General features: G+C 37.0%; 1 protein-coding gene across 2 annotated transcripts in view; it reads right to left on the bottom strand.

Moving 5' to 3' along the window:
* The window catches only part of Cert1 (ceramide transporter 1), a 101940-nt gene that overhangs the window by 35345 nt on the left and 53907 nt on the right, over nucleotides 1-12688 (bottom strand). For both annotated transcript variants that reach the window (XM_029543871.1, XM_029543872.1), the window contains exons 4-6: nucleotides 10348-10455; nucleotides 9130-9268; nucleotides 2894-2977 (exon numbers count right to left, since the gene is read on the bottom strand). In XM_029543871.1, coding sequence (XP_029399731.1) covers nucleotides 2894-2977; nucleotides 9130-9268; nucleotides 10348-10455 — 331 coding nt within the window. The remainder of the gene's footprint in view (nucleotides 1-2893; nucleotides 2978-9129; nucleotides 9269-10347; nucleotides 10456-12688) is intronic.

The raw sequence follows: 12688 nt of genomic DNA, 5'->3' as shown, positions 1-12688 counted from the left end.
TCAGAGACTAAGTCACCAACCAAAGAGCATACATGGGCTGGTTCATGGCCCCTGGCACATATATAGCAGAAGCCTGCCTTGTCTGTCTTCAGCAGGAGAAGATGTACCTAACCCTGTTAAGACTTGAAGCCCTAGGGAAGGGGGATTGGGGAGGGAGGTTGAGGTAGGGAGGGAGCACCCCCTCAGAGGCAAAGGGGAGGGGAGATGGGGTGAAAAACTCTAGCAGGGGGGACCAGGAAGGGGAGGGCAACATTTGGAATACAAATTTTTAAAAATGTTTCTTTTTGCAATTTGGTGCTTAAATCTAGGGTCTTTGCATACTAGACAAAGATAAGTGCTCTGTCCTGAGCTATACACCTAAAAGTTTCTTTGTATAGATCATACTATCTTAGCTGGTGGGCTTCAAGAGTGATCTGCTGGGGGGCTGGAGAGATGGCTCAGCGGTTAAGGGCACTGACTGCTCTTCCAGAGGTCCTGAGTTCAATTCCCAGCAACCACATGGTGGCTCACAACCACCTGAAATTGGATCTGATGCCCTCTTCTGGCGTGTCTGAAGACAGCAACGGTGCACTCATACATTAAATGAATAAATAATTAAAAAAAAAAAAAAAAAGAGTGATCTGCTGGAGCTTTCTGCTGGTAGTATCCCCACAGCTCTACTCATAGAGTGCTTTCTCTATGACTATTCAGGTTTTTTTTTCCTTAAGATTTATTTATTTATTTTATGTAAGTATACTGTTGCTGTCTTTACAAACACCAGAAGAAGGCATCGGATTTCATTACAGATGGTTGTTAGCTACCATGTGGTTGCTGGGAATTGAACTCAGGACCTCTGAAAGAGCAGTCAGTGCTCTTAATGGCTGAGCCATCTCTCCAGCCTGGCTATTCAGTTCTACCAGAGTTGTCTTTTGATTTTATGTCAGAAAGTTCTGTTAGATGGGTGTTCTGGGAAAGGCTACAAGGAAGGGATGAGGCTGCACTTCCAGTATGTAAACTATGGTATCAGGGTTCTTGGAGAGTGACAGTCAGAGCTCAACAAAAACTACATATAATTCTACTTAATTCATTTTTTCTGTGTGTATAAAAGTTTGTGTGTGTAATATGTGTGCATTTGGGTGCACATGGAGGCCAGAGTTCAATGCTGACTGTCTTCCTCAGTCGTTTCTTACCTTATTTTTGGGGGTAAGGCCACTGAACCTAGAGCACACATGACCATGTGACCAACATGCACAGGGATGTCTACTCCACCCCCAACCCCCCGCTAGGATCACAGGTACAAACTGCTGTGACTTGCTTTTAGCTGGGTGCTGAGGATCAAGCAGGTCCCCATGCTTATGGAGCAAGGGCTTTACTAAAGGAGCCTTGCTGGATAGTTTTATGATATAAGCTAAAATCACTGAGAGGCAGAAATCTCAATTAAGAAAACAGATCTACAGGCAGGCCTCTAAGGCATTTTTTAAATTAGTGATTAGGGAGTACTCAATCTATTGGGACCATCCTCAGATTGAGGTCCTGGATTCTATAAAAAACAAACAAACAACAACAAAAAAGGCTAAGCAAGCCGGTCAGCAGCACCCCTCCATAGCTTCTGCATCAGATCCTGCCATCCCTGTTTGAGTTCCTTTCCTGACTTCCTGATGATGCACAGTGTAAGTGTTGGCCAAATAAGCCCTCTCCTCTCCAAACTTCCTTTTATGTCATGGTGTTTCACGGCTGCAATGGAAACCCAACTGAGACAGGAGCCATCTTACCAGCTCCATTAATTACTTTCTTGATAGCACGATACAGTTACCTTTTGCCATGCCCAGTATTCATGAATCTCGAAACCTCCACTTTAATTCTAAAGAAAAGAATCTACTCTCTTTTGGGAAAGTAAGCGGCATGGCTGAGTATACGTGGGAGGAATGATTAGGCTGTTTTAATTTTAATGATTTTTTTTTAAACTTCAAATAAATTACCTTTTCTATTACATCATATTATTCACTGTGACATTAAATAACCCAAAGAAACATCCCAAAGAGTCCTTTAATACTATAAAGATACTGGATGACTTTATAGGCTTCAAGATTCTAGTTTGAAATTACAAAGACAACTTTTATAGTAAGTTTTAATATTAAGTTAGAATTTTGCACAAGGATGGGGAAGTACACTGTAAGGAAGAAAGGAGTTAAAATGAAGTAAGAAATAAGAAAGAAAGAAGGGAAATATGGGGAGATAAAAGCAGTTAATTTTAGCATCAATAATGGGATACTCTAGTATGAAACAGAAGATTACATGTATAAAACAGCTCAAAAAAACAATGAAATGTTCCTGCTAGACTTTTACTTTATATCCTTTTATAATTTCAGCAAAAATAAATACTTAAAATTTCACAAAACTTTCATTCATCTTAAAAAAGTAGGAATCCACTTTAGATTTTTTTGGTAGGTGTTAAGAAGAGTATATAATTTATAGTTTATATTAATAAAAAAAATTGTGATTCTTCAAGAAGTTTCCTTTAATAACTCATCAAATACTTACAACACCAATTTATCAAGTGTAGAAGAGTAAACTAAACACAGAGAAATTACACTCAAATGAAACACTGAAATCAAATCCCCAATGGTACTTTCTAGCTAAGAATAAAACTCTTCTAGTGCTAACAACTTTGCCAATACTCATGAAATGAGATTAATATTTGGCATTTAGAACCTGCCTTAGCTAGTCAGCAAGTCATTATTAACATGATACCAGAATATGTATTTTACCTTTTATAACTTTTCTTCAAAGATATTTTAACTTCAAATTTCAGGAATTCCATTGCTTTTGAAAATTAGTTAGAAATTATTTTTTGACATATAGCAACTTTACAAAGTATACTTCATTCAATAGAGGGAGAAAAGTTATTACTTACATTTTTCCTTATTGCCATTGGTATTGTGCAAAAAGTCACCATCAGAACGAGTTGTAGGGAAGTCATCTTCATCATCTTCTACGACTAAATAAAAAATATTTAAAGATATTATAAAAAGAACTGGCTTATTCTTACATTCAACCAAGTATAAGCTCTTATCCATCTTCTGTGTTTTCATTGGTTCTCAAGATACACTTTGTAACTATGTTATTGAATGTTATTAAATATATTACTTTAAAAATATATTGTCATTTGTGGAATTGATGGTTACTATTAAGTCTTATCTCTTTCTACTTTTAGTAGGGTCATTTTATGACTCTCTACTAGTCCTAGAATGGTCTAGCAAAGTAAAAGCACTTACCGCCAGGCCTGACTACAAGAGTTCAATCCTACGAACCCATATGATGAAAGTAGATAACTCCCTCAACACAGGCACTATGGGACACGTGTGCCCATATACCTTCTTACATATGCAGATAAAACCAAAATAAAAAACTGACAACTGTAAAAATGAGAGATACTTTCTCTAGCCTCTGGAAATTCTTGAATCGACTATTTCTGTATTTGCAGAAATGTTTTCCTTTATGAGAGTTGTCATGGTCATGGTGTCTCTTCACAGCGATATGACCCACACTATGGGACCCTGATTTATATTTTGAGGGCTTTTCTACAGAAGGAATAGAATATCTTTCTACACTATTATTATCTTACAAATCGTCTGTCTTTCTTTACTGCAGGTTCTACATTTCAGAGAGATTGTTTTAATCTTTCTTGACCAAGGGTAAGAAAAATACCTTATTTGCCCATAAAAATTTTGCTACATTTTCAAATCGCAAGCTGCTACTTTGTATAACATTGTGTACTGATTTCTATGCAGCTGAATGATATTATCTAACTTTTCCTTTTATCCTTCTAAGTATTCAATATACTTTTGTACCAAAATTAAATATGCTCTCAGATTTTACTAATTTTTATCACCTTGTTGATAATTTGTTAAGAAACCCATTAATGACACACTTACAATAATGCTCTTCACAGAAAGCATTAATAGGAGAAAAAAATTTAGATTTTATGTTGGCTTTAGACAAATATATATACTACCAAATAAATGAAATCTGTAACTTTTTATCACATTAATTTACCTTGCATATTTGCTCTCAGAGAACAGTGATTTATGCTAGCCATTGAAGTCATTATGAAACCATTCTTGTATTAGTTCTCTGGCAAATGTTATAAGGATGACTGGAAGGTACCTGAAAGTACCTTTTAAGATCTTTACTTCATTTACCAGGATGGTTTCACATCTCCCTGTATTTTAAAAAAATCTTATTAATGAAAATTAAGTTTATTATCTACTTCTCTAGCTAGGATTTCCTACAACAACAGATATTTCATTATATTTACTCTAGATTTTATCTAGTCTCATGATTTGAAAGATGGTTTCTCTTGAAAAATTTAAATGGCCTCTGTATGTTTTCCCCTATGGCCTTCAGAAGGCTTGTTTACTAAAAACTACGCTCTATTTCTACTAAAAATGTCATCCAGACTCATCTGATAAAAAATATAATTTTAAATTCTCCCTCTGTTCCACCCAATGTTCTGTTTCAGTAAGACTAGGATACACGGTATCATATAGACTAGGATACACGGTATCATATAGACTAGGATACATGGTATCATATAGACTAGGATGTGCCCCTTAAAGCTATTCCAGACTGCATGCCACAGCGATTTTCAGGCAGTCCCTTTACCTGGATGACTGCATTTTGCAAAGCAGCAATTGGCTCCATTTTGAGAGCAAATGCAGCATGACTCTGCATCTCAACTATGTATGCAGATATCACCTGTCCCACACAACAATGAGAAACAGAAAGATAAAACCTTATACTGACAAGTAAAACAGTACTACACACAAACACATCAAAAGGAGACTGGGATCAGATGGGAACACACAGAAAAACCAGGCCCATGAACTTATCAACGAAAGGTGCAACTTCCTCTGGACCCCATTAAAAAGCTAATACCATGAGCTGGGCAGCTTCTTCCTCCCTGCAGAATGAGCTAAGGTGCAGAAAGACAGGCAATGACAAGGTGTCTTGAAGACTTCTGCCTAGCTTCATTTCTCCAATAACTGACAGGAGCCTACAAAGTCTTAGTCTTTGTCCAGACCTAGCCACCTGGAACTGGTCCCTTAACTCAATCCTGCAGCTACACAAACACTGCAACTCTACAACTTGGCCCTATAGCCTAGCTCTGAGGGCCTCCCAGTGGTTCTTCAACTGGGTTCCTCCTCAGTAAATGATCTAACTACTTACAGTGACTTTCTTTCTATTTGTGTTACCTTTACCTTTAGTAAGGCACCTTTGAGTACAGAGGTATTCTACATCTCTGTAGCTATTCTATAACCTAAATACACAAATATGCACACATATAGACATATATGTTGGGTCTATGATCTGAGACAATATTAGCAATTAAGAGTGTAATAAAGCTTGTGATTGCCAATGGCCAGTGTTAGGGCAATGTCCAGGGATGCAGTTGTGTGAGAACAATCCTGAGTGCTTGTGAGGACATTCCAAGAAAACAATTACTCTTGTGACCTCAGTTTCTTTAAAACATGGAATTGTTCTTGGAATGTGGTTTCATGCTCCTCCAGGTATAGCAGATAGGAGAGAGTTTACTCCAGGTTATTCAATATTGCTTGCTGATGTTATTCAATTAAATGTTTAAACTATCCTTTATATGCTTCCATGGAAAAATACGTTTTTGCCACCTGTGTGGCTTTTTCTTGTGATTATACAGCTTGAACTCATGAAAACCTTACTCATGTGACCACTCTTAACCCTCAGAGTATAAACTGTCTGATGCTCTGAATAAAGCTGACTGTTGCATGAGACTGTATAGTCCACATCATTTATTAGCACAATTCTCCCAGGTCCCACCATCTCTAAGCAGTGACAGCCAGCTATCAATGAAATGAGATGAATTAGAAGTAATATGGCTTGTGAATTTAGATGACAGCATCCTGAAAGGTCAAAAACATGTGTCTATTTGTTTCTGATATATTGAGACAGCATGATAAATTATTTTTTTCTTAAGATCTTCTATATGATTTGAATAATCAGTGAGCAATTTCTCAATATCTGAATATTCTAAGATACCAATGAAGTAAATATTTCTCTCCAACTACTCCAATTTCTATGTTGAAATCCGTGTTGCCACTACCTCAGAATGTGACGGTACAGGGCAATTAAGTAACTATGAAGTCATCAGGAGGAGCCTAATCTGACTTTGTCATTATAGGAGCATATCTGGAAATACAAGTGCAGACATGATGCTACAAGAAGACAGAGCTTATATGCCAGCGACAGTCCTGGAAAAGGACGTTAACTCCCCACCTTTGGGAGAAGTCAATACTGCCAACACTGCTTTTACAACTGGGAGAAAATAAAACTTACTTAAGCCATTTTGGCTTAATAGTTTTGCATAGTTCACACACACACACACACACACACACACACACACTACAAAATTGTAACAGATAATATCAAGTACCCAAAAAACTTCATGGTAAATAGTATAAGACAATAGAAGAATGAATCATGACGACATTCCCTTTAACTGAGTTCTCTCTGTTCTTCATGCTTGATTCAGAGGCTCATCACTGACTCTCAGATTACTAGAATGATTCACTTCAGGCTTTTCCCTGTCTTTAGTCTTTAACCACTCTAATTAACTTTACAATCACCTGCAAGTAATTATTTTTGAAAGATTAATCTCACCTTGTATACTTGCTTAGTGACTTTTCAAAATTATGGAAAGTCACTTATAGGAAATTGAATTTTTAAACTAAATTCCAATGTTTCTTAGGTTTAATATCCTCTACCTAATCATTTACCAGAACCAAATAGGGATTTTCAACCTTTTGTTTTTAAAACCTAATTATATATGAAACTGATGGAAACAAGAGTTGTTGTTGCTAAGAGCAATCTTTCGTCTCCTTTGGAATATGATCTTCTAGGCACTTGATAGAACTATTCAGTGATAGAGTCTGTGTGCATGCACTTATGTGAGTGTGTTGTCTTCTACTGTTGTCTGAGAAGTAGCGTCCAGTGTCTCATAGATTTTGTCCACTTTTAAAGATTTATGGTAATGGATAAATTTAGTCCATTATTCATTTTACATAGGAACAAATTAAACAGCGTTCAAGTTGTTGTTATTGCCGCCCCCCCCCCCATTTTTTCAGGCATAGGAATTGAACCTGATGCCTCACTCATGCTAAACAAGACTCTATTTCTGAGCCTGTGTGCTTGAGAAGGTCAATCACTCTCTGTAGAATCTTTTGAGACAGGTTCCCTCAGTGAGCTATTTAAAATATAAAGAGGGGGTGGGGCTGTAGCTAATGGACAAAATTTCTGCTCCTGGCTAGGTGAATAACAGGGACTGAATTTATTCTTTATCATAAATTCTATTCTAAAACATGGGCAGAATCTACAAGACAATGGACACTGGATACTAGATAACAGTAAAAAAGAGTGATCCTCAAGAGCTGGAAACAAATGATATGAGCTCTATGACTTCTCCAGTTGCCTGTGCATTAAAGACAGGAAACCTGGGAGACTCCTGAGATGAGTTGCAGCTGAGACAACGCACAATGGTTTCCACAGGGAGATAAATAGCAAGGACAGGACTACATGGAAACCACCATAATCCAGCAGGTGTTTTTAGTACTTAAAAGAGAAATGGTAGTACTAATAGCAGGGACAATCCTTCTGAAAGATTCCAGGGAGTGGTACCCAGTTCTTACATGGGAGGGTAAGGAAAGTTACTTTATTCCTACAGTGCAGAATGAGAAACCTCACAGGGAGCTGGCTAGAAATTCAGAACAGTCTTGCCTCAGTAGTGGAGCAAAAAGGAAATACACTACTAGCAGCTTTGACTATCGTACATGAAGTGCTATTATAGTATTACTTTGAAGGTAGACTTGGGGTAAGTTACATATGTAAACCATAAGCCTAAATTCGCCATTAAAGAAACAGAGTTATAGCTACAAGATGAACAAAGGAGAAAAAAATAAATTATAAAATGTTAATACAGAAGGAGAAAAAGGAAACAAAACACAAAAAAAGACAAAAAAAATTGAAGTCAAACATATTTCATAAGGCCAAGAAACGCAGCCATGCCCTGCAATGCACTTACACTAGGGGTGGGTGCAGTGCTAGCTGCTAATACTGAGAGCTCATTCTCACCTTGATGGGATTAAGAGAACAGCTGAACATGTGTTGACTTCAACAATATCTTCAGCACTAACAGAGGGGAAATAACTTTAAGCCTCAAATTAAAAGCTAATTAAGAGCTGGGTGAGCCGGGTGTGGTGGCGCATGCCTTTAATCCCAGCACTCGGGAGGCAGAGGTAGGTGGATTTCTGAGTTCGAGGCNAGCCTGGTCTACAAAGTGAGTTCCAGGACAGCCAGGGCTATACAGAGAAACCCTGTCTCGAAAAACAAAAAAAGAGAGAGAGAGAGAAGAGCTGGGTGGTGGTGGTGCATGCCTTACATCTCAGCACTCAGAGGCAGAGGCAGATGATCTTTGTGGGTTCGAGTCCAGCCTGGTCTACAGAGTGAGTTCCAGGACAGCCAGGGCTACACAGAGAAACCCAGTTTGAAAAAAAAGGAAAAAAAAAAAAAGCTAATGGAAGATAACAAATTTTTCATTTAAAGTAAGAATCTATTAAGTTACATTTTTTAAAATATGTAACTTCTTTCTTTCTTTCTTTCTTTCTTTCTCTTTTTTTACTTTTTCTATGGAAAAAAGGCATAAAGAGGAAGGGGGAAGGGAGAGATAGCAAAAGAGCTAAATTAAAGAGAGAAATGGAAAGAGAAACGAGAATGAGTATGAGAAATTAATCGCATGTCTGATTTGACATCTGGACGATCTTCTAACAGACCTCATGGGGTAAATTATTTAGAAATAATGTGAGGTGCTCAATATTACCAAGATACTACTGCAACAATAGAGTACTATTTAAATGGCACTTGGTAAGGATAATCAGAAATGAACTAGTATGTTACTAAAGTATTCGAGTCACAGGGACACTGAAATCGGTTATACTAGTAGTTTCTGACAAAAGTGACTTATAATTACCTTTATTACTTAAAGACATCACTCATTAAGATTTAGAGGCTTTAAATCTACTCATTCTCCAAGTGAAAAATAGTGGTAATAGCTGAATTAACCTTTATCCCTTTGAAGTTCATCCTTGGAGACAGCATCAGCACAGACATCAAAGTACTTCTGGAGAGTATCAACCTGCCGACACAGGATGTCTCTGAAGGTTTCCATTTCAGCCAATTTCTCACGTAAACTGTGGCCTTTCTGCAAAACACAAAGAGAGGGTGTGTGAGTAAAGTAAAACAAATCTGGGCTGCTGGCCCTATGATATCTGGTCACCTTTTAGGCTGACACCCATGCATGGAGGGAATGGGGTAATTAGAGCTATAAAGTTCAAGGTACTACTCCTAGGAACAGGTTTGAAGAGGGCTTTGAAACTGACAAACCCATAGATAATAGGAAAGCAATACTGCCTGATAATCTTCTAAAACACTGTGAAGAGACATAGACAGACTTTGAAATGGACAAATTCATTATTGCTGGATGTAATTTAGTAGTATTGATGAGTGTTGTCAGGGAAACCCTGAGGGGAAGATGAAGTTAGACCACCTAAGTTTTTCCTTGTCATTGTATATGAATTATCTGACAAGTCTTTGAATAGGAAATCAAATAGTGTTATGTGACTTTTGTCTCAAGAGATGCAAATAAGCTTTGATATGTGCAGAAGCATTGATTACTTTTGCAGTGCGGTGGCTAACCCCAGGACATTTGCAAATTAGCCAAGTGCTCTGCCACTGAACATTGATTATTAATGATCATCTGTGGATGATGGTCAGTTTTACATCAGCAAATCATTTTAATATTCTCCAGATTTTCCTTTGAACCAAGCTGTAAAGTCATATCTTACATCATTAATGAATGAAGGTAATAACATCTAACGTGTTCATTTTCTATTTGTGTACACCATGATTTTATCCCTTATTTTATAACAACTTCAAATAAATTACATTGTAGAAAAGTTCTTTTAAAAAACAAACCTAGAAAAACCTAGCAAGGACTGGTCAGATGGCTCAGAGGATCAAAATGCTTACTGCCAAGCTGGACAACTGGAGGTTAACTCCTGGGACCCAAATGGTGAAAGGAGAGGACTGATTCCTACCAATTGGTCTCTGCATATGCATGCAGACATGTATGAAGATGCATGTGTGTGCACGAACACACACACACAGACATAAAGACACATATACACAAACACAAATAAAAATAAAAACCATAAGTTGTGCTCTTACAATGTCCAATACTATACTCATATGGCATTTCCTTAAAGCATTATGATCACAAACCTTGAAAGAAGATGTGGATGTAGCAGAATAGCCACTTGCTCCAGACACCAGTGACACCATTGAGCCATGTCTACGCAAGCTGGACTCAGATCCATATCCTGATTCAGTCTAAAAAAGTAAAAGTAAAGTCTACATTAAAAATATTAAATAGAAATATTTAAGAGGGTGAAAAAATCAGTAAGGTTATTATAACAGTAATTACCAATTTGGATTTATATAAGAAATAGCCAACCCACTAATGCAAAAATTGCCTTTCAAGTCTCTGATGAGACTGTAATTTAGAATGCTACATGTTGCACTAACAGGTAAAACAAATTATTTAACCGTAGGATCAATAGTGGTCAAATTCACAAGGAAAGAGAATGGTGCTGAGCAGAAACTGGGGAAGGGCTTCAATGAAGATGAAAATGTCAGAGCTGTAGGAGGAATAGTGTAAATGTACTTTTGTTCTTTAGAGGAAAGTCAATGATTTCCCTCTACAGTCAGTGAAGCTTAAATATAATGCTACAGTGAAACTTTACCTATAGGTACTCCACTTGCCCTTAAAGCTGTTTGAGTTTTTTTCTTCTGTTTTCACAAGAATGCTAACTTGTAAGTTTAGTATTTCTACATTTTAATAGAATGGGTTTGGTAATTGCCAAAGACTGAAAATTAGAAATAAAAAAAGACAACAAAATCTAAAGACTTTCAGAAATTAAGTATCTCAGATATCTATGAGAGTCATTTCTAAGCAGAAATGAAATAAAACAGCTCTCTACAATTTACAGTCCAATTTAAAAGATACAAATTACAGACATTTAAAAAATATTCAAAATTCAACAACTTGGCCTTGAAATGCAAATGTATCCACTCTTCTCATTTACTTGCTCACACCCGAAGTCTTGTACAGAGCAAGTAAATGTTAGTGATACTTTTGAAGGCCTTGTAATCAAACAAGGAAAAGTTTTACTAAAGGTTTCTCACACTACAGTTTTTAGAGCCTCTCTTTCTCCAAGTTCCAGTATCTTAAAACAGGCAATACCATTTTATTACAAGGACATGATAAAACCAGATTCTATTACAATATTGGTGAAATATATGTTAAATCATGAATAACACATGAATGTTCATTATGATTAGAGTATTTGTCTTAACTTTAATAAATTCCCTTAAATAAATTCCATGATAAATTATGAAAATCAGTCTAGTAAACAAACAAATCCTAATTTCATTTTTATTCAATTTAAATAATGAAGATTTGTTGTTTTAGATCTGTTAACTATAATAGTTTTAACAAAAATGGGAGCTGCAGAATAAAACAATCACATATTAAAGGAATAGCTAGACAGTCATTTTAATACATAAACATTGTACTTTAAATTGATTTTCTATTTCTTTCAGGTCAAATCTACCAAAGATGTCAATATGAAATGAAAAACTTTGTTAGACAAGTAAAAATTCTAAATGAATAGTAATTTTGTATACAACAATCAAAGCAACATTAATTTGAATTTGAAATATCTGGATTTTTTTTTTTAAGAGGGAAGAATATAGTAGAGGTAGAAGAAAATGGGGAGAAATTACAGTTGATATAACAATACAGTGTTATACTCACAAGTGCTGCTTTGGGGCTAATCCTTGAAAGGAATAGTGGTCTTTTAATCTCATTCATTTTCCCACATGAAAGAAACTGAACTCACAACCTTTAATCACCTACCCATGAGTATTTTGAAAATCCCAAATTCTACCCCCGACCACTCACCCAGAATATAAATAGTTACCAAAGGGATGCCTTTCCTTTTCACAATATTTGCTTTAGGATACCTCCCACCCCTTTCAGGGGAGGTTGCAAGGCAGAGGGTGGATATGGAGGGACCGAGAGATGAGAGCGACTGGGGTACATGATGTGAAATTCACAAAGACTCAATACAAAGGAAAAAAAAAAAAAAAGAGTCCCCCTCTCATTGGGGATATGGAACCTGAAGAGGCCACCTCCTGCAGCCTTGCGGGAACCCCAGTGGAGCAATAGAGACACCACCTACCCACAAAAATTTCAACCCAAAATTTATCCTGTCTACAAGAAAGATAGGCACAGGGGATGAGCAGAGACTGAGGGAATGGCAAACCAATAACCAGCCCAACTTGAGACCATCCCATGGGCAAGCACCAATCCTTAACACTATTAATGATACTCTGTTATTCTTGCAGACAGGAGCCTAGCATGGCTGTTCTCTGAGAGGCACAAACAGCAGCTGACTTGGACAGATGCAGAGACCCACAGTCAAACAATGGATGGAGCTTGGGATCTCTTATGGAAGAATAGGGGAAGGATGGCAGGCCAAAGGCGATAGGAACTCCACAG

This window comes from Mus pahari, chromosome 11, assembly GCF_900095145.1.
Source record: "Mus pahari chromosome 11, PAHARI_EIJ_v1.1, whole genome shotgun sequence".
Classification (NCBI taxonomy): domain Eukaryota; kingdom Metazoa; phylum Chordata; class Mammalia; order Rodentia; family Muridae; genus Mus; species Mus pahari.
The sequence above is the reverse complement of the archived record's forward strand: the minus strand, read 5'-3'. Positions and strand labels throughout refer to the sequence as shown.